This window comes from Dysidea avara, chromosome 2, assembly GCF_963678975.1.
Source record: "Dysidea avara chromosome 2, odDysAvar1.4, whole genome shotgun sequence".
Classification (NCBI taxonomy): domain Eukaryota; kingdom Metazoa; phylum Porifera; class Demospongiae; order Dictyoceratida; family Dysideidae; genus Dysidea; species Dysidea avara.
In genome coordinates, this window is record NC_089273.1 from 34,438,422 (window position 1) to 34,462,122 (window position 23,701).

The 23,701-nt window shown below is 38.2% G+C and overlaps 1 protein-coding gene and 1 long non-coding RNA gene across 3 annotated transcripts in view; one reads left to right on the forward strand and one right to left on the reverse strand.

The window, feature by feature from the left end:
• Positions 1–23,701, forward strand: part of LOC136247139 (uncharacterized) — a 142,643-nt gene that overhangs the window by 52,764 nt on the left and 66,178 nt on the right. For both annotated transcript variants that reach the window (XM_066038765.1, XM_066038766.1), the window contains exon 3: positions 10,271–10,297. In XM_066038765.1, coding sequence (XP_065894837.1) covers positions 10,271–10,297 — 27 coding nt within the window. The remainder of the gene's footprint in view (positions 1–10,270; positions 10,298–23,701) is intronic.
• Positions 16,816–17,292, reverse strand: LOC136247144 (uncharacterized). Its single transcript, XR_010697109.1, has 4 exons — positions 17,237–17,292; positions 17,078–17,188; positions 16,981–17,028; positions 16,816–16,926 (listed from the first exon to the last, which is right to left on the reverse strand). It is a non-coding gene; the product is annotated as an uncharacterized lncRNA (long non-coding RNA).

Sequence of the window (23,701 nt, forward strand, 5' to 3'; positions counted from 1 at the left end):
GTCATAACTCCGTGAATGTTCATCGGATTCCTACCAAAGTTGGTACAGAGATCCGTCTTAATGAGCCCTTTAAGTGTGCCAAATTTCAGCCCGATCCGACCACGAATTCGTGTTTTATGGCGGATTTTGCGAAGTGTGCAAAATGAAGAAGTAGAAGAAAAAAACGAAGAAATTAAAACGAACGTTTGTTCGCTCGTATCTCGGAAATGGCTGGAGCGATTTTCTTCACATTTGGTGTGTAGACTCCCCTTGCTGGCCGGTACCTCTCTAGCAAATGTGGTTCCAATCGGATAAGGGATCACAGAGCTACATAGGTGTGAAAATTGCGTTTTCTTTCTTCCTGTTAATATACTCACGGGTGGCACGCCGGCTTCTTGGGCCGCACGACACACTACCGTGTGTCTTGATATAATAACGACCACTTTCCACACTTATAGGAAAAACCACTTGGAGTAATGCTTTGAAAATTGCTGTACAGATGGAGTGATCATCTTAGAAAGGCTCTTCAATTATGTAGAAGAATCATACTTAAAGTCATAGAGTTATAACAGAAAATTCGACTTAGTGTAGGAAGTGCAAGATCGAGATAGTCTAATAGAACAGTCATTCTAATAGAGCAGTCACCCAGAAGAGGATTCAAGAGATCAGCAAGAAACAAGTAACCTGTATAGAGATCACCTACAAACAAATTACCCTGTAGAGAGTTCATCTACAACCAATTCACCCTGTAGAGAGATCAGCTAATAGAAGTTACCTTGTAGGGAGTTCAACTATGGAAAGAGATAGTTCAGCTAGAAGAAGTCACCTTGTAGAGAGTTTAGCTACCAAGAAACCGCCATGTATAGAGTTCAGCTGCAAAAATTACCTGTAGAGAGTTCAGCTACAAACAAATCACCCAATAGAGAGATCATCTATAAGAAGTTACCTTGTAGAGAGTTCATCTACAAACAATTCACCATGTACAGAGATCAGCTAGAAGAAGTTACCTTATAAAGAGTTCAGCTACAAACAAATCACCATAATAATGTGACCTAATTTAAAAAACCGTCGATATCAGCACAATTTTCAAAATGCTTTTTATTTGTTCTTTGTTTTCTACAGGGACAGAGGAATGGACTAGCCAAGTTTCAGCTTCCTAAGTTAAGCAGCGTTGGAAATTCAGCACTAGACAGCCGGACGAGCAAATAATTTGATATGTACAGAAGCTATCGAGAAAAGAATCTACAGGCGCTTACATAAACTATCATAACTTATTGATACAACTACGTACGTAATTGAATCTTGGCTCATTGTGTTCGCCATGAATTTGTGCATCCACCAAGGTATAGTTTTTCCCGCAGACACGCTTCTTTGTTTGAGAAGGAAGGCAATTCACTGAAAAACGATCCTCCGTAAATTCTTTCGTTACCGCAACATAAACAAACGTCTGTAACTTTGGAATCTTTTCGTGTATGGAGATGGAACAAAGATTTTTGTACTCCCCATGGACGGGCGAACACGCTGATGCCTAGGAAGTATCCATTGGCGACTTAATTCGCCCACCAGCGAGGCAATAAAAACTTGCATAATTTTTTTTTCTGGAGTTTGCGCTTTTACCCATAGTTTTTAAAAAAGTGTTTTATTACAAAAGTACTGTTGTGCGTATATCGACGGTTTTCCAAACTTCGGTGACATATAGAGACATCAGCTAGAAGAAGCCACCTTGTAGAGGGTTCAGTCACAAAGAAACCACCATGTAGACAGTTCAGCTGCAAACAAATCAACCTGTAGAGAGTTCAGCTACGAAAAGATCATCCCGTAGAGAGTTCAGCTAGAAGAAGTCACCTTGTAGAGAGTTCAGCTGCAAACAAATCACCATGTAGAGAATTCAGCTACAAAAAAATCACCCTGTACAAAGATCAGCTAGATGAAGTTACTTTGTAGAGAGTTCAGCTACAAAAAAACCAAATGTAGAGAGTTCAGCTGCAAACAAATCACCTGTAGAGAGTTCAGCTACAAACATAGAGAGATCAGCTAGAAGAAGTTTCTTTGTAGAGAGCTCAGCTACAAACAAATTACCCTGTTGAGAGATCAGCTACAAGAAGTCACCTTGTACAGAGTTCATTTACCATGAAACCACCATGTAGAGAGTTCAGCTGCAAACAAAACCACCCTCCAAGGAGTTCAGCTAGAAACAGTTCACCCTGTAGAGATCAGCTAGAAACAAATGATCCTGTAGAGAGATCAGCCAGATGTTACCTTGTAGAGGGTTCAGCTGCAAACAAATCACCCTTTAGAGAGTTCAGCTACGAAAAGTTTTCCCTGTAGAGAGTTCATCTGGAAGAAGTCACCTTGTAGAGAGTTAAGCTATAAAGAAACCATTATGTAAAGAGTACAGCTGCAAACAAATCACACGGTAGAGAATTCAGATACACACGAATCTCCCTGTAGAAAGATTAGCTAGTAGAAGTCACCTTGTAGAGAGTTCAGCTATAAAGAATCCATCGTGTAGAGTTCAGCTACAAACAAATCACCCTGTAGAAAGATTAGCTAGAAGAAGTTACTTTGTAGAGAGTTCAACTACAAAGAAACCTTCATATGTGACTGAATTTGACAAAACCCGGCTTCGACGCACAAAGCTTCGTTAGGAGATATGGCGATTTTAAGTAATCATTGTGTAATAACTTCCCAGTGCCTACAGCTGTGCAAACAAAATTTGCACCAAGTATGCATCTATTTACTAGCTATCACTAAGTGGGTGTATACATTTCTGATACCCAAAATTAGCCCTGTTTTGGGCAGCTTTTCTCGAGCGGGTAATAATATCACAGGTGGTAGTAATAGGGTGGAAGGGTGGGGGGGCGGTGGGTGGGCTTAATATAGGGGTATAAAATAAAGCAAGAAGATGATTGGAATCCAGAGGCCAAGTTTGGGCTCTCCATGGCCCTCAAATCACTCCAAATTGACCGAGAACACTATTGGCAAGCTCTCTGTGAAGTCCCAGCTCACTACACACCATTATCACAAAGCCATGGCCATTCAATGGCACCAATCTCCCACTCGTGGCTTTGACAGGGTCGGAAGAAAGCTGTTACAGAAACCAGACTTGCCAGTCCTGAAGGAAGTACAGTGTGGAATATGATAGTGTATTAGGCTAGCAATCCATTTCTGGTAAAAACGTAAGTTTGATTTTGTGTGTGTGGAAGCCATGTTATGTGAAATCCGGTCACATATACAGAGTTCAGCTGGAAAGAAATCACCCTGTAAAGTGTTCAGCTATGATTTTATCACCCTGTAGAGTTCAGCTAGAAACAAGTCATCCTGTAGAGAGACCAGCTAGAAGAAGTCACTTTGTATGTAAAGAGTTCAGCTACTGAAAACCACCCTCCAGATAGTTTAGCTACAAACAAGTCACCCTTTAGAGAGATCAGGTAGAAGAGGCTACCTGGTAGAGTTCACCTCTATGAACAGACCACCTTGTAGAGAGATCAGCTGAAGAAGTCACTTTATAGAGAGTTCAGCTACAAAGTAACCACCATGTAGAGAGTTGAGCTGCAAACAAATCACCCTGTTGAGAATTCAGCTCCAAACAAATTTCCCTGTAGAAAGATCAGGTAGAAGAAGGTACCTTGTAGAGAGTTCAGCTACAAAGAAACCATTCTGTAAAGAGTTCAGCTGCAAACAAATCACCTGTACAGAATTCAGCTACAAACAAATCACCCTGTAGAGAGATTAGCTAGAAGAAGTTACCTTGTAGATACCTGTAGTTCAGCTATAAACAATCCACCCTATAGAGAGACAAGCTAGAAGAAGTCACCTTGAAGAGTGTTGATTTACAAAGAAACCACCATATAAGAGAGATCTGTAATAAATGTATGTATTATAATATGTAATTTGTACATTTACGGATAAAATCAGAAATATTTAAAGTATTTAACATCTGCTTCTTTTCTTCTTCCTGTGATAAAGAAAAAACATAAGTTAGAAAAGTGCCAAAGCCGGCCTATTTGTGGTATACAAATACAAAAAGAAGTGAAATCTTATCCAAAAACAGCCAAGCTGTAAAAAAAGAGTGCTGCTCTCAAAAAGGCTATGGTGACGGCACAAAATTCACCCGAATTGTCATTATTAAAATTTTTACCATTAACCTACCATCACTACTCTTTCTTGGCTGCCACCTTGGATTTCACATCTATTTTCACCCTAGCCTTTTTGAGGGCCGTACCCTTTTTACAGCTTGGCTGTGTTTGATTAGATATATGTGACTGGATTTTAGAAAAAAAAACAAGTCAAATTGCACATTGGAAGTTTCGAGATAAACACAGTTATAAAGAATTCAAGCCAGCGTAACTCTCCAAAGATAGCAAACATGCATATGAAATTTTACACAAAAGATGCATAAATCTATTACCTTTCAGGCCACTTCCAGTACTTTTAGCTGCTTGAAAAGTTTCTCACTAAATAAGATAGAAAAATTGAGTAGTTGGATGAGCGAAGTAATATCACGAGTGCTCACAAAGGGATGGAGGGTGGGGAGTGGCGGGGTGGGCAAGGGTTAGACCTCAAAGTGGAGGCAGACTACAATTGTAGTCCAGAGACAAGATTACAGGACTGTGCTGTTTCCTCAGTGGCTGATATGTAGTAAAATCCACAGAAAAACGTCTGGCCAACATTATCAGGCTGTCCACCAGTAAACCACTGGTTCTTGCCAAGCCAGGTCCTTCACAAGGCCTACAACTGCCAATCAAGCTCTACACACTGCCCAGAAAAGATGTCTGTTAAAACCAGCCTCGAGTAGTTTGAGCGGTGCTGAGTGTCAAAACTACTAGTGCAACAGTGTAGCTATCCACTGGAGGTGTTAGTTTAATTTTGCCTGATGTGCAATTTGGATCGGTTTTGTAAAATCTGGTCATATATATATATATATATATATACACATGCACTCTATTGGGTGACTTGTTTGCTGCTGAACTTTGCATCTGAACTCTCTAAAAGATTAGTTATTTGTAACCAAACACTGCACTGGCTGACTATTTTGTACCTGGATTCTTTACAGGGTGACTGATTGTAGCTGAACACTCTTCAGGGTTACTTGTTTAAAGCAAAACCTCTACAGCTGACGTAACTCTTTACAGCATGATTTGTTATAGCTGAATTCTCTCTAGGATGCTGAACTCTCCGTAAGCTGACTTGTTTGTTGCTGAATTCTCTAAGGTGATTTTTTTATTGTAGCTGAACTCTCTACTGAATGACTTGTTTGCATTCGAACTCTTTACATTGAGATTGCTAATGTAACTAAACTCTGTACAGAGTGACTTGTTTGAAACTCAACTCTCTAAAGGGTGACTTCCAATGTCTCTACAGCATGGTGTGTTGTAGCAGAACTCTATACAGGGTGGCTTTTAATTCTCTATAAGATTACTTGTGACAAAGCAGGGTGCTTTAATTTATTTCTTTTAGTTGACTGCTCAATTACTTAGGGTGACTGAGTATCTCAATCTTGCACTTGCTACATGTAGTTACTTTTGGTGTTATATCTTATCAGGGGCGGATCCAGAGTTTGGAAAGAGGGGGGGGGGGGGGGGGGGGGGGGCACCTTGCTGAAAAAAGTTGAAGAGCAAAAAAAAAAAAAAAGGTCACAACAATAATAGCTAGTTATCCTTTACCAAATATATTATATCACGTATGTTATGTAAAATAAAATCCTATGTATACCTTCATAAGTAAGCTGCACTACCTCATGAACATTGTGACTGCTTTATTAGAGTATCTCGATCGTGTATGCAATTTCTTGAAGGGAGGGGATTTGCCCCAAATGCCCCATCCTGGATCCGCCATTGCTTACTACCTTTAAATCAATATTCTTCTAAAACACTAAAGTGCCTTTCTAAAATGAATAATCCATTGATACACTGATTTTCATCTCAATTCTCTGATCAGTTTGTGTAGTAGTCATGGCAAGTAATTACTATTATTAGCAAATCTCAATTGCACAATTGTTACAAACTACTGTATATAAGTTTTTGTGCTGTATCTTTATGGTCTTTAGCTTGAATTGATTTAAAAGGTTTTACAGAAGATTTAATAGCTATATAACCCATACACATATGTGACCGGATCTGCGAAAACCCGACATAATGGCGCAAGCCTAAATTTTCAGTATAAGCCATTGATTTGCAATCAGTAAAATATTTGCGTAATCGAAAAAAAAATTGTACAATTTTTAAACGCTTTGTTCTTTGTGAAGGAAGGGTCCTATGATAAAAACCTGGATATCATCTCATTCGCATACTCAAGAGGAGTTCAAAACTCTTTGTTTCATTGCAGTAGACTACAGGATACGTAAGTTATGGGCGTTTGTTTACGTCACGTCGAAACAATCATACGCGATCGATTTTTCTTCACTAATTTCGTCTCTGTATGCAGTGAAGAATGGTAATAGAAGACAAAACTTACCCAGTAATGGTCTCCCCTATTCATGGCGAACACAATGGTGCAAGTTGCAACACTGTACTTTATTGTATTTGTAAGTTACAGCGGTTTTTGTAAGCGCATGTAATTTATTTTCCCTATACTTGCTGTACAAATCGATCTTTCTGTTGTTGCTACTTTGTAGGGTTGTAACTCCAAAAGTTGTTGCCATATGAGGCTGAAACTTGGCCAGAGCATACACTTGGCTAAGCAGATTATAAGTATTCAACGATAAAGAATTTGAAAAATGCGCCATTATGTCGGGTTTTCGTAGATCCGGTCATTTTTAAGCATAATTATATGCAGTTTACCCTGTAGGAATGACAACATAATTATTGCATTATTTTTCATAAATAATCACTAATAACTCCTTGATTGTTTATTGTATTCAAGTCAAACTTGGTACCAAGGTGTGCTTTTATACCCCCTTCTGCATGTGTGACAAATTTCAAGGCAATTGGATGTTGTATTTTGTAGCAGTGCTTGTAAGTCTGCATAAGAATGAAATATAAGAAAGAAAAAATGATTAAATATTAAGCAGTCACACATCTTGAAAAATGTGACCAGGCCTGCGAAAACAGGGCATGTGGGCATATAAAAATTGCCTACTTTTTAAAACTTTGATGTGTCATACTTTTGTATTCCATTATTGCGTGGCCGTGAAATTCTTATTGGAAATTTAATTCACTTTAACAGGCAAGTCACAGAATGAAAATATTCTATCCTAATACTGAGATATGAAATGTTATGTGGCAGAGCGTAATTTGTGCCCACATGCCCTACATTTTCACAGGCCTGGTCACAAATGCTTTGCTCAATTATTTAGTATGCGAGATTAATAATGATGGTGGAAGGCATATTCACAGTAAACTTGTTGTGTTTTATAAAGGCAGGACAGAGCTATGAATAGGTGAAAACCGCATTATCTTTATTCCTTTCAATATACACAAGGTGTGGTGTGTGGGCTTCTTCGGCTGCACGAAACACTACTGTGTGTCTTGATGTGCTGTGATTTGTAATTATGGTACATTATGTAATAGTTTAAGTGCTACAAACACATGCATGAAATTATTGATAGTTGGGGTAGTTACCATATAACATGTTCCAAACTAAATAAAAAGCCAAAACTTTTATATTGTGGCAAGTTTTTCTCACAACAGCAAATTTTCTGCGATGTACTAAAAATTGCCCTTGTGTAAGAAGCGTGGTTCCTACACATGTTGGGCGACATTAATAAATAGACTAGCTATGTTGATCTTTTCCATGACAGGCATTTTGCATTGATAACAATTTATATTGTATCTATTATATTAGCATCATGCCTGATGTTTCAAAGCACCTATTGTGCATAAAATCATGTAAATAATTATAATAGGCTGGTGTCTTAATTAAAAACAGTGAAGAAATTAAACATGGACCCTTAAAAACTATCTTGGATAAAGGCATCAATCAGTGTCTTCAGCATACAGTTACAAAGTAGAAAATTCAGTTAAATATGGAAACTTGTTGGAAGGCCTTGGCTAAAGGCTTATTGGACTTGATTGTGCCTAGCCAATACTGCCAAGTTGCTGTGAACAAAAAATAAGACGAAATTTTGGGTGACATTATTTGGCAGAGCTCCATGATCCCTACTACAAGTAAAAGAAAAATTAAGATTTTTTTAGGGTTCAAAAAAGAATGCAGTGAAACAAGATAATAGCTAAAATGTATAGTAAAACAAGAGAGGTTGCCTATACCTGTAACCTGCACTGAATCTCTACTTCAATTACATACCCATGATCGAAATAGAGATTGTCCACTACTATATCTGCAGGGATAGGCAACTACTCTTTTTGCACTATACTTTCCTTGTTTCACAACTATTTTCTTTAATTCCTAACCCAATGTTAAAAATTAAATTTTTCCTTCTACTGGTTTATTTTTTATAACATACATAATCATTAGGCTGGTGAACCCAGACTTGTCACTTCAAAAGGACTGATATTCCATGCATAATTTTTCTGTCTTTGCACACGTAATCTCACATAGCCATACCACTACTTTACTGTAATATTATTTAAAATAGAACTGTTAGACTACCAAATGAATTATTTTTTATTGTTAAGTATATGTTAAAGCAGTGCTATATGAAAAATAAAGCACGAGGCAAAGCCAAGTGCTTTATTAGCATCGAGGCCAAGTGCCGAGTGCTTTATTTTTCATATAGCACGAGCAAGGCTATGCTTTACATAATTTATGGAACTTTCTAGTTGCGTAGCTTCACTATACACTAGGACTTGTAATTAACACGCGTTGCACAAACTATCAGCAGCCTGAATGCACACAAACTAGTTTAACAAAGTAATTCACGTGTATTTCACCATAGTTTGGCATGGTAGACGTTCATCACGTATTTTGGCAGGTTTTGCTCACAACCCACAATCAATTCTATTGTGAGTCACTTAGTGAAATATTTCTGTGATATCTCCAGGACTTGTCCGTTTACATTAACAAACGTAACAGCAACGTTACCTTCTCCCTCACATCATCGAAGCATTTAGGTATGTCTATAAAAGCAATCGAGTGGTAGAATTCGTATTGGCTGGGGTGATTGATCACTCAGTGTGGCGAGGCTATTAGCCTTCACCGGCTTGGGTGATTAGTCGTACTGGCGTGAGCCCCGGCTATTAGCCTGCACTAAGGCATGTGGGAAACTGCTTTATTCCACTGCAAAGGTGCTTTATTGAACAAAGAGTGCTTTATTGCACCACAAAGAGTGCTTTATTTGTTCAATAAAGCACTCTTTGCGGTGCAATAAAGCACTCTTTGTGGTCATGAAGCACTGTTTTCCAGCCGAGAGTGTACTTTATGAACTTTAAAGTACACTTTACCTTTGATCTTGCCCACGCAAAGTTCTATAACTTTTAATAATTGCAAAATTGTTACTATCCATGTACAGAAAGTGCAAACTTGTGAGTTGAACATGGAGGTCAAGGCAAAAGTTTGATCAGGATTATTAGCATAACAGATAGAATTTTTGAGCAATCCAGCATAGTAGGTAAAAAAAAACAAAAAAAACTATAATAAGTTGGTGTCTACTGAAATTTATTTGGCATTAGATATGTGTTTTTGCCTACTGCAATGTATGTTACCTTTATCTTCCTTTGTGTATATTTCTTTCTCAGTTATTACATATATGATTAGGTATTGACATATCGTTGCTTTAAAACTGGCTATTTCAAATATGGTCTGTAATTTGATTTTCTGTTAAATGTATAGACACTTGTTCTTTTCTTGTAACACTGGGGGTGACATAGCTGAAAATGAAGCAAAACAATTACTTTCCTTTTTGGCAATTAATCGTCAAGGTGCACATTTAGTATAAATGTGTCTAGTGCTATTCTTTCCTTTGTTATGTCAATTTCATATGCATGCAATTGGTGCACCAGTAGTAAATTATGTTATTGTAAAATAACATCGAATTTTACATTTGAGTAGGGATCATGGAAATAAAAGTCCATGAAATAAGGGAGACTACTGCCCCTGCAGACACTAGTGAACATTCAATCCCAACTTTTGTCATGGCTATAGTGTTAACAGACTGTGTATAACTGAAGTAGGAATTAAGCTGCATGTTTAGATTACCTCCCTTGTTCCAATGCTTTTATTTCTACTGTTCAAATGTATAGTTTCTAATGCTTGTATTAAGAAACATAATTCCAAAGTTATACTATTATTAAAGTGAAACTCAGTTTTTTGTTGTAATTGTGAAAATAATGGGTTACTTTAAATCTTATTCATTTTTACAGCATGGCACATTATATAGTATGTTATTTTACAGAATCCAAGTCTACAGGAACCTGCAAAGGTATGTAATAAGTCATCCCAAGTTATATGTATGTGATTTATTAAATTAATAATTTATTTGACTGCTCTATAATGTAAAGGTCTGTGGGTTACATGTGCCAACAGACAGGAAAACTACTGCATGTACAACTTTCAGCTATTATTACATGTAGTGGAACATAAATTTACATTATTTATCAAACTAAAACTACGTATGTAGTCAATCCAATTGCTACTTATCATTATGGTAAGATCACTGATAATTACAGCAGTGGGTTGAGAAGAGGAAGCATAGAGTTGTCCTATCTTATATATTATAGCATTTTTATTTTGCTATTTATAAAGATATCTGTAGTACTGTGTATGTTATACTACAGATACATGTATGTGACCTAGTACCAAGAGAATTCAAGAGATCAGCTAGAAACAAGTAACCCTTATATAGGTCAACTACAAACAAATCACCCTGTAGAAAGTTCAGTAACAAGCAATTCACTCTGTAGATATATCAGCTAGAAGAAGTTACCTTGTAAGGAGTTCAACTACAGAAAGAGATAGTTCAGCTAGAAGAAGTCACCTTGTAGAGAGTTCAGCTATAAAGAAACCACCATGTAGAGAGTTCAGCTACGAACAAATTACCCTGTAGAGAGATCAGCTAGAAGAAGTTACCTTGTAGAGAGTTCAGCTACAAAGAAACCATCATGTACAGAGTTCAGCTGCAAACAAATCACCTGTAGAGTGTTCAGTTACAAACAATTCACCTTGTACAGAGATCAACTAGAAGAAGTTACCTTGTAGAGAGTTCAGCTACAAACAAATTACTGTGTAGAAAGATCAGTTAGAAGAAGTTACCTTGTAGAGAGTTCAGCTACAAAGAAGCCATCATGTAGAGAGTTCACCTACAAACAAGTGACCCTGTAGAGACATCAGCTAGAAGAAGTTACCTTGTAGAGAGTTCAGCAGCAAACAAATCATCCTGTAGAGAGATCAGCTGGAAGATGTCACCTTGTAGTCTACAGGGCCGCCCACAGGGGGGGCAACTGGGGGATTTTGCCCCGGGTCCCAGCCTGAAAGGGGCCCCAGGAGGCCCCATGAAGGGCCCCCTGAATACCTGTTTAAAAGATCGATATACTCTAATACAGCAGTCAGATCTAAATACTCTAATAGAGCAGTCACAGTATTCTTCAGAGGAGCAGTATAGCAAGCTTATAGATAAGGAGATATGGTTGGTGATGGGTAGTTATTGTCATCGCCAGCAGGTTGTGACCTTTTTTTTTTTTTTTTTTTTGATCTTCACCTTACAACTTGCGTCAAGGGCCCCACTTTAAATCTTTGCCCTGGGCCCCTTAATTTCTCTGGGCGGCCCTGCTTGTAGAGAGTTCAGTTAAGAAACTACCATGTAGGGAGTTCAGCTACAAATTAGTGACCCTGTAGAGACATCAGCTAGACCTTGTAGAGAGTTCAGCTACAAAGAAATCATCATGTAGAGAGTTCAATCACAAACAAGTGACCTTCTAGAGACATCAGCTAGACAAAGTTACCTTGTAGAGAGTTCAGTTACACCCTGTAGAGAAATCAGCTCAAAGAAGTTACCTTGTAGAGAGTTAAGTTACAAAGAAACCATTCTGTAAAGAGCTCAGCTGCAAACAAATCACCTGTTCAGAATTCAGCTACAAACAAATCACCCTGTAGATAGAGAGATCAGCTTGAAGAAGTTACCTTGTAGATAGTTCAGCTACAAACAAATCACCCTGTAGAGAGATCAGCCAAAAGAAGTTACCTTGTATATAGTTCAGCTACAATCAAGTCACCCTGTGGAGAGATCAGCTAGAAGAAGTTACCTTGAAGAAAGTTCAGCTACAAACAATTCACCCTGTAGAGAGATCAGCTAGAAGAAGTCACCTTGTAGATTGTTCAGTTACAAGAATCAAGCACCTATGGGTTTACAAAAAGGGATCAGCGTCCTTGTAGAGAGTTCTGCAATAAATATGTTTTATATAAATAATTTGTTACATAATTATAATGATAAGATTAGAAATGTTTAAAGTATTTAACATCTGCTTCATCTTTTCTTCCTCTTGTGGTAAAGAAAAAAAGATAGGCCATAGGCTGGCTTTGGGGTATACAAATACAAAAAGAAGTGAAATCTAATCCAAAATAGCCAAGCTGTAAAAAAAAAGAGTATGACCCTCAAAAAGGCTATGGTGAAAAAGATGTGAAATCCAAGGTGGCAGCCAAGAAATGGCTGTGATGGTAGGTTAATGGTAGAAATTTTAATAATGATAATTCAGGTGAATTTGATGCCGCTTGGTCTTGGCTTAAAATTCACCTGAATTGTCGTTATTAAAATTTTTACCATTAACCTACCATCACAGCCATTTCTTGGTAGCCACCTTGGATTTCACATCTTTTTCACCTTAGCCTTTTTGAGGGCCGCACTCTTTTTTTACAGCTTGGCTGTTTTGGACTAGATGCACTTTATAGGGAGATTTATGGTTAGTATGGAATATATAATTTCCAGTCTGGTTTACAATGTGTCTGAGTTCCAGTCTGGTTTACAATATGTCTGAGTGATAGTTTGGGCATGAAACAAGACCGAGGACGAGACTAGTCACCACTGGCAAGGTTTTGACTGCTGGTCTTGTATTTTACTGGGCTTTGTGGCTTCCTACATTTACAGGCTTGTTGGCCTTTACGCAAGTCCCCAGTGGGCAGCGGAATGTGACAGTTTGACCCTGCCTCACAGCTGAGCTCATGCAGCTTAAAGTATGCCTTGCTTTAAAGCAATGGTATTTAGAATCTTTGTTTTTCCAGACCTAAAGGCACTCTTTGCCCTCACATTTTTTGATTTAATTTGATTGTAACTTTACAGTACTGCATACAGGTAATCAGGTATAGAATAACAGATGTACCATCAGTAAAATCTTTAGGGTACAGTATATTGATGGTCTGCTAGCTCAGGGCTACTGGCCATTAAAATTTTTACTTACCGTATTACAATACTTATAAAAATTACATTACTTATACTTAAAGAGTTACATTAAAGGGGGGCGGGGGTGTGTTGGAACATCTACTACATGGGCATAAAAATAAAATGTACAAGGTTTGTTATGTCTAAAGTTTGATAAAAAATGCCAGCATATAAACCTATATATTCTTGTCTTGTTAGTTTTAATAGATAAAGATAAGTATGGAAGACAACTTAAGAAGAAAAAGGAGATAAGGAAAAATTAAAATTTGCCTACAGGGACCAATACTTTTGCTTTATTCCCCTAAAACTAGTAGTATTTTTTAGAACAAGATGCAAATTTTCGAGGTGCAGTGCATAATTTTCACGGATTAACAAATTCCAGGATTTTTGCAGCAAGATCACTCATTTTCACACATGTTGTATAACATAGAGCAAAGGCAATAGACCATAGCATGTTCTATTTATTGAATGAAAAATGATAAATTTTCATTGATTAGTAGCGTAACTACTCAACAGGGGACGACTATCTCAAATACCACACAAAAGTACAGGTAGTAATGCAGCTTTGGCTATAAATCACCACTAGCACTACAGACAGCATTCCTCTTTCCAGTTACTCTGTTATACAGGTTGAAGAATATAATTATCACTCCAGAAAGCTCTCATAGCTGGTCTATTTCCTGAGAGTCACTGTGATTTGCATTTTTCAATGTATGCTATGTTGCATTTGTTCACTGTCGTGACATGTCAAAAAATCGCATGTTATTAGAATCCACCCAAAAACAGCCAAGCTGTGAAAAAATGATGCGACCTTAAAAAACCTGGGTGAAAAAGTTGTGAAATCAAAGGTGGCAGCCAAGAAATGGCTGCAATGATGTTAATGCTAGTAAATTTTAACATGCATACACTATAATTATGTAACCTAATTTAAAAAACCGTCGATATCCGCACAATTTTCAAAATGCATTTTATTTGTTCTTTGTTTTCTACAGGGACAGAGGAATGGACTAGCCAAGTTTCAGCTTCCTAAGTTAAGCATTGTTGGAAATACAGCACTAAACAGCCAGACGAGTAAATAATTTGATATGTACAGAAGCTATCGAGAAAAGAATCTACAGGCGCTTACATAAACCATTATAACTTACTGATACAACAACGTACAGAATTGAATCTTGGCTCATTACGTTTGCTATGAATTCGTGCATCCACCAATGTATAGGTTTTCCCCAGGCATGCTTCTTTGTTTGAGAAGGAAGGCAAATTCTAAGTCCTTGAAATTAGGTTAGGTAGCTAATCCTAAGGCTGCAGCACATGTTGCTGTCAGACCTTCAGTGCTGGTCACTGTAAAGCATTAATACAATAAATACTTTAGGATTAAGGAAGAAAATCCATCCCTCCTGGAGGAGACTGAGTGTGGCCCCGACTAGACATTGGGTGACCTGCAGTTCGATTCCTGGGGTTGGAGGGATTTTTTTCCTTACTTTGGCCCCTTTTCTGTTACACCTTTTCAGCTATAAGTCACTAAGTCTAAGTCCTTGAAATTAGGTTAGGTAATCCTAAGGCTGCAGCACATGTTGCTGTCAGACCTTCAGTGCTGGTCACTGTAAAGCATTAATACAATACAATACAATACAAAAACGATCGTCAGTAAATTCTTTCGTCACTGAAACGTAAACAAACGTCTGTAACTTTGGAATATTTTCGTGTATGGAGATGAAACAAAGATTTTTGTACTCCCCATGGACAGGCGAACACGCTGATGCCTAGGAATTATCCATTGGCAGCTTAATTCGCCCACCAGCGAGGCGATAAAAACTTGCGTAATTTTTTTTCTGGAGCTTGTGTTTCTTACCCATAGTTTTTAAATGTGTTTTATTACAAAAGTACTGCTGTGCGTATATCGACGGTCTTCCAAAATTCGGTCACATATATTATTTAAAAAAAAAATTATCATTATCATTATTGCAGCCATTTCTTGGCCACCACCTTTGATTTCACAACTTTTTTCACCCAGGCTTTTTAAGGTCGCACCATTTTTTCACAGCTTGGTAGTTTTTGTGTGGATATATATATGTGACCCATTCTGACAAAACCGGGCTTATCGCCTATTTAAAAGTATCGAGAAATGTCAGTTTTAAGTATTTAGTGTGCTGTAGCTCGCCAATGGTTGAAGCTATGTGTACCAAATTTTCAAACGTTTTACACCAATTCCTTATCTTCCAGAGAATCCACTGTGAAAGTAGCCAACAACTAAGTTTCCCGCCATTTTAGATAGTTTTTAAACCGAGGTTGACTGTATCAGGCGAGCTATAAATTGGGTGGGAGGCGAGCTGCAAATTGGGTGGGAGGCGGGGCCCTGGAAGGCGGGCAAGATGGTGTTCAAAAATTAAAAAGGAAGGCCAAGGGATGAATTAGGCCAAGTTTTGAGCCACTGAGGTCTCAAAACTGGCTAAAATGAAAGGAAATTCACAGCAGAGGTACTTGTTCAACACCACAGAGCTGTACAGCCACATACAGTCGTTCCCAGGCTGACCAGAGCTCCAGTAAGGCCCCACACCACACGTATATACGGATCGCCACTGGGCTTGGGAAAAGCAGCCAGCAAAACCAGACCACTCAAGTCTAGCTGATTTTAAATGTGGAATTAGATAGTTTATTCATGTAGCTGTGTGTCCTGGGTGAAAAATCAAATATGCTGACATGGGCGATAAGACCGGTTTTCTCAGACTGGGCCACATATATATATATATACAAGTATGCTAGCTATATGGTTGCTTTTTTATTCTATCATTTGATAGATATTCTGGTATTTTGCTTTGATTTGTCCTCCATCTTGCAAACCAGGTCTCCTAGACGGCTCTGATGATGCTTTCTTCAATTTATGCAGTTCAAATTTGTTTACAATTCTGTCTGGAATGTTGCTCACTAGTCCCCAAGTATTATGCTTCTCTGAATACTCTTTCCATTTAACAAGACACTCATACTGATGTATTAAACTGTTTCTTAACTATGTACTGTACATTAAAGGGTTCCTCTTCATCACTACTACACTGTTAAAAATAAGGAGTAACTGTTACTCCCCTAGGGGAGTTCCCAGTGTAGGGAGGATTTAACACCCCTATATTTTTGTGGAGAGTAACTAACACCCCACAAAGGAGTAACAGGAACCCTTTGAAAAATCTATTGTAAGGAGTTCTAGTTACTCTAGGAGAGTTCACATAAGCATGCAAGGCGTTTCCTTTACTCCATGAAATTCTGCAAATAACTCCATATAAAATCTCAAATGATGTTAAAGACATACAGCAAAACTGTAACAAAATATTTACAATATCCAGCTTTATAATATTGGAAAGTCACTGAAAAAAAGAGATCAGTAGCACGGCTTCATCATCAGCAAACGACACTTCACTGGAGTTACTTCCTGCCACATGACATGTGATCAGCTGTAGTAAATAGCAGTATAGTAAAGAAATATTCAACAATCGTATACTTGTTACCTTTATGGCTGAAGGTACGTCACACACAGTTGCCAACAAAGTTGTAAAAACAATTTTGCCAGACCAGCAGCATCGGTAGTGTAAACTAAATGGGCACAGTTGCTATCATGCAAAACAGCACTTTTTTGCTGCCTGGAGTTCATCATTTTGTTTGTCTATTTGTTCACTGATTTCTTGTGGCACCTGTAATATATGTTTACAAATTGATGCACAGTCACTGTATGTTAACACACTTACTGGATGTTGTAAAAATTCTATGTTCTCAGTGACATTGAGACATCCATGCTAAAAAAGTAAATATGTGCTTACATAACTATAAACATTATCTCCTTACAGGTCAAGAACAACTTGGAAAGTTGATGAAGTCGAAGACACACAATGTACATTGTATCAAAGATTCTTGTTAACTGCAGACGATACATCTTACTAGTTAATTCCAGTGAATCTGCATGTAATTATGTAAAAAGACAATGATACAGGCTACTGACCTTACCAGGCAATATCATTGTGTCCGGCTGCTAACGTCAACTGAAGGCAGACGGATATGATTATGTACGCCATGTAGCTTTCCTCTCCTCCCTCAAGTCTTCAACTTCTTACACACTGACTACTAGTAGCTAGCGGTGAGCTTGGATAGGCTGAATACTGTACGTACCAGTCAGTGATACGACTGAGTCCGCCGAATTTTATTCTCTTTCCCTGAGTCTTGAACTATTTCTGCCGTGTCACAATAAGGTGCCTAAACCCTCACGAGCAGTGGTGACTTCCGTTGGAGCCAGTTTAATAAACCGGTGTGTCACACCATAGATAATATAGTGCATATATTATCTATGGTCACACGAGACGACTCAGATATGAGCTCAAAGGCTAGTTATAAAAACCGGAATCGAAATGGGAAACGAAATGAAACGAAATCAGCCTACAGTATAGTGGAGGACAATCACAATATTATGCACAGTTACACTATAATATGCACACAGTACCTGTTTATGCATCAAGCAAGACTCCAGGTGGCAGATTTCTCTGCACGGCGCTTATCGATTAGATAGAGATATTAAACGCCTGCTCCTATCCGAAGGTCTGGGGACTCTATAATAGAAAAGTTCTGTGCTTGGGTAGGTGAGCGTTGATTGTCCCTTGACCACTTTTATAAGAGGAGTGACTAGGAATAACTACTTGATCATTACAAACCGTTTACGGTAAAAAAAAAGCAGTGGGTTGACGAGTCTGAAGTCATAGGGATCCATCTGTGGCTATTATGGCACGCTTCTTATGAAAGTGGTTAAGGGCCAATCAACGGATCACCTACCCAAGCACAGAACTTTTCTATTGTATAGTTCCCAGACCCTCGGATAGGAGCAGGCGTTTAATATCTCTAATCGATAAGCACCGTGCAGAGAAATCTGCCACCTGGAGTCTTGCTTGATGCATAAACAGGTACTGCGTGCATATATTATAGTGTAACTGTGCATAATATAGTGATTGTCCTCTACTAGAGTGTAGGCTGATTTCGTTTCGTTTCATTTCCCGTTTCGATTCCGGTTTTTATAACTATCCGAGCTCAAACGTACCTGAAGAAACAATGAACGAGATAGACTCTAGTGAACGTCCAGTAATTATTCACCCCCTTTAGTATCACCTTTTAAACACTACAATTCCTCAGAGAAGCAAACCGCTTTCAACTACTCAACACGGCTCTGTTGTTAAAGAAGCCGTTTCTATGGTAATACTCTTCACTCTAAATAATGCGCTTGTAATAGAAATGGTATTTAATAATTATACATACGTATTTCAAAATATTCTTGACTCTTGAGTAACAATTCGTCCTCCTATTTTCGTCCTCCTATATTCAAGAAAGGCCAAAAATCTGACCCAAAAAACTATCGCCCCATCTCATTAACATCAGTAATATGCAAATCAATGGAACACATTATAGTAAGTCAAATAATGAAGCATCTGGAAGATCAAAATATTCTTTCTGACAGACAGTTCGGATTTAGGTCTAAGCACTCTTGTGAGTCACAATTATTTATCACCATCAACGACATTGCCAAACAAATAGACACAAATTTACAAGTTGATGCTGCAATAATAGATTTTTCTAAAGCTTTTGATAAAGTATCTCACTCAAGACTCCTCTACAAACTAAGGCACTATGGAATAAGAGGGAATGTATTACACTGGCTTGAATCCTTTCTTCATGGTCGCACACAGCAAGTTATAGTAGAAGGTTCTAAATCATCCACTTGTGATGTAACATCTGGTGTTCCCCAAGGGTCTGTTCTTGGACCAGTTCTATTCTTGATTTATATCAATGACATCATTGCCAACATCCAAAGTGAGATCCGTCTTTTTGCAAATGATATCCTTATTTACAAAACCATTAAAACTCCACAAGACCATAAAATACTTCAAGATGATTTAAACTCACTGACAAGATGGGCAACTGACTGGATGATGGAATTCAACATCTCCAAATGTAAAATTTTACAGATAACAACACACCATAACAAGAGTACTTTCACATACAAAATGTCCGACATTCCACTGGCTACAGTATTAGAACACAATTACCTTGGAATCTGTCTCCACCACAAATTATCATGGGATCCTCACATCAATTACATCTGTAACAAGGCAAATCGACTCCTTGGATTCTTAAAAAGAAATCTCCACAATGTACCATCAGAAATTAAAGAACACGTCTACAAACAATTGCTCTTACCATCATTAGAATACTGCTCAACCATCTGGGACCCCTATCATCACACTAGTATTAGTAAACTAGAAATGATTCAACACCGCGCTGCTCGTTTCGTTTTGAACAAACCCTGGCACAGATCTAACCAAAACCATGATAGCATCACAGATATGTTAACCAGTCTTGAATGGCCTACACTTCAAAACAGAAGAACAATTGCTAGACTCACCTTCCTATTCAAGATTGTCAGGAACTTACTAGCAATACCTGATCATTGCTTACTGTCACCAACTCCAGTGTCCTCCACCCGTGCTCAACATCCTCTCAAGCTAACTCAATTGCAAACAAGAGTTGATGTGCACAAATACTCCTTCCTCCCTCGAACAATTATTCAATGGAACTCCCTTCAAATTCCTAGCATCGACACAATAGACCTTGAAACATTTAAGAACGCTGTAAGTAATATAATATAATATGTGATTGTAATGCTCATTAGTGTGTTGCCCCTAGTGGGCTTTGCTAATTAACAATAATAATAATAATCCTGTTTTCGTACTGTCTGTTTCCTTCACTATGTCTTGGTTAGCCTGTAAAATAAAACATGAGTAGCTAAATGGCTGCTATTGAAAAGGAAGCCTAAATAATTACTTTCCTTTTTTACATTGAGTGGCTAGAATTGAACTGGTTAGTTAATGGAGAAAATAACATAGTGAGACAGCGGCTATAACCTGCATGTGGCTCATTCATATGTGGCCTCAGCCATACTGGCTCACTGGGTTCACCTTAGCTACTATCGCTAGCTGGTAATGGGAACTCTTCAGTTTGGTGCCTTCACTTACTTGGAGTTCTCTTTACCCTTAGTGGGCAGGAGCGTAGCCAGGATTTTTTGAAGGGGGGTTCCAGCACCAGCATTGAGTTACTAGAAGCAGGGGTCTGGGGGCGCAGCCCCCAGCCGCTGAGAGACTTTCAATATTTTAATAAATCAAAACTCAGCAAATTGCTATATATAATGCAAAAAGTACACTAATTATGATGCATTAAGTGCCCCTGGGATGAAGGTAGTACTAGATAAAGTCACCTAGTGGAAACAGACAGCATAACACATAGAGACACATATAGTAATCTGTAAGTGATGGTTATATCTCACTGTGGTATAGGAGCCATGAATCCACTGATACAAATGACAATCAAAACAATATAACTATACAAATATGCATAGCATGAATTCATTTTGCATAACACAAGTGATAAATTACTTGAACTCTATATCTTTAAACACTGCACACCAAAGCTATAGCAGTATAAGGTCATGCTAAGTTTTGCATTTAATGTTGGAATGTCTGAAAAACTTCATATGGACATGGATATTTACAGGCATGTTCTATTAGAGTATACCTGACGGCTCTATTAGAGTATATACGTGACTGCTCTATTAGAGTATATCGATCTTTTTAACAAGTTTTGAAGAGGGCTCATGTTATCTCTGTAAATCCTTCCCTGAGAGATGAATGTAAGTTTTATCAATTGTGGTGCTGTGCCATTACACTATATTGCTCACTCATTTTGTCCTGCCATACTAAATGGTGTGTTAGGATCCTGCTTGCAGAAGTCTAAACTTTACAGGGGGGTTCCTGAACCCCCCGGAACCCCCCCCCCCCCCCCCCCCTCCCTACGCCCCTGGTGGGTTACTGTTACTCTCCTAGTAATCCAAACTTCCCTTTCAGAGTAAAATATTTTACTCCCATAGTTACTGTTACTCCCCTGTTTTAACAGTGTAGATTCTACTGCATCACCGTTGATGTCATACTCCTCCATTCTACCAACCCTACTTTCAATACTAATGTCAGGTGTATATGGCACATAGCCTTCCATTTCTTCTATTCCAATGAGGGTGAGCTTAACATCTCAACCTGACCCCAAGCATACTGTCTTGCTTAGTAGCATCAATTTTCAAAACCTTTGTAACACCTAGCAATGCTGATTTCCCCTTTGGATGGTATTATGTCTGTATCTCCATTATATTCATACACTGTTAATACAAGTTCAACAGATGGATTCATTTCGGCATTGCTACATGGTTTGTCTTGATCTAATACCAAGACAATTCTCCCTAACATGAATTTTTACTCTCTGTAAAGAACAAAATTGCAGTTCTTCTATTGAATCACCTAACACATACAAAGCGTTATCTCCTGCAATATCTTCAGCAGAAAACCTCTTCCCTCTGTTCTTATTTGGTGCTTCTCTACGAGGTTGCAGGCTCTTAAGTAATGTTGTGGCTGTAATTTTAACACCTTGTGAATCTAGCACTTTTCCTTTGCTTGACAAGCTTTTGTTCTTATCTACAGTGGACAACATAATCTCAACTATATAGTTAGCCAGTGCTTGACTTGAATCATCAAGCATGGAACCACCAGTGCATGCGCATGGTGTGGGCTCTGGTCCTGAGGTCCCTGCACCAAGTTCCTTTGTGATGATGTCATCAACATGCATTGAAACTTTTACATCCTTCAAACGTGATACAATTTATATGTTCTGTGGCACATCATCTAGTTGAACATTTGGATTTTCTCATTGCTTTCCCTCCTCAATGCTTCTGCTATTTAAGGAACTAAACTCTTGATCATATTCTTAGAATCATTATCGCCATTTTTACATGTGTCCTTCAGTTCCAAAAATTTATCATATGTAGGGTGTAAATGATATCCTTCATCACTGCTTGATGCTGATGTTTCCTTGTTTGCTATATAACAGGATTTCCTTTTATTTTCAGCAGACACTATGCTATTTCCTGCAACTCTTTGAAGAAAATGTTTAACTCTATGTATTTGTTGTGCCTTGTTCATCTTGGACAAAAAATTTAGACAAAAATTCTTGGAAGTGATTGGTAGTGAGCAAGTTCCCCCACAGAGCATACCATGTATGACTTCTATGCTCCGATTTCCCGTATGTCTGAGATTGTGTTCATACAGAGTAGTACCAGGGAAGCACAAGTACAAGCAAATCAAATAATTAATGCCAGCATGTACTAATACTTCTTCTGTTAAGTAGTGCTGTCTAGAAATAAAGTGGATTTCCAAAGATAAAGATGGAAATACATGTATATTAACGTATGTCTCCAATTCCATTATTAGTCCACCCATCAACTTCTTACTATTTGTGGTAGTGATCCAAAATTCTCATTGCAGTATGGACAGGGTGTCCATACTACAGCCTGAATATACAACTGCGTGGCATTGGAAGCTGGGACATTTGCTTGTAATTCTTTGATTACAGTATCTGTTAAGACACATGTCATGGCATCACAATTTTGGTGCACACATGAATTAATATCACCATGCTTGATTACTTAAGCAGGAAGCACTCTTTTGAGTTGCCAAAAGTCCTGCACACTTGCCACACTTTTACATTCAACTCCTACAGAATCCTGGGTATCTGCAGGTTTAGTGTGATTTTAGTTCATTAAATTCTTCAGCACTGTGCACCCAGAAACATCCCAACAAACATAAGAAATTGAGGGGTACTTACATAGGAAAAAGGGGCAGTGGCTTATCTACACCTGGGCAAACCCGGGAGTTTACCCACGGCAGGTGTTAGCTCACCTTGCCCAGGTATCAGGAAAAGCTTCTGGTATGGCAGCCACGCATGAAAATACATTGTTCACAATGTGTCAATTATGATTCTATCCACTAGGGCACCATTGACTGTAGCAAACACTTGCAGCAAATTCTTGCATGGAAAATAAGCACTGTGCATTTAATTAGGAGTCTGAATTCTAATAATAGCCCCGTAGATTATGAGCTACTATATTTAAATCTAAAAAAATGGAGACGTACCTGTTCAAAGGGAATAGTGCCAATTTGTAGTCTCATTGAAGTGATGGTAGTTTAGAATTTACCTGTACATAAACCACACGAAGTGGAAAATACTCAATACTAGCTGTTTGGCTACTTAATTTCTACAGGTAGAGGTCTAATGCTGAGTATTTAGTGCCCGGATTTATTGTGATACAACTAGCTCCTCGAACCATAGATGATATCATACAGTACAGTAGTACTGTATACATGTATTAGGGATCATGCAGTTTTGAGCTTTCTTTCCCAAAAATATCACCCTAAAACCAGTATCAAATTTATTTCATAACAGTTTGGTAATATTGGTTAGGTATAGCCAAGCCCAAAAATGCCTTTAGAATGACCACAAACTCTTCCAACAAGTTTCTACGGAATTTTAAAAATTTTCTTTTTAACAGAATTT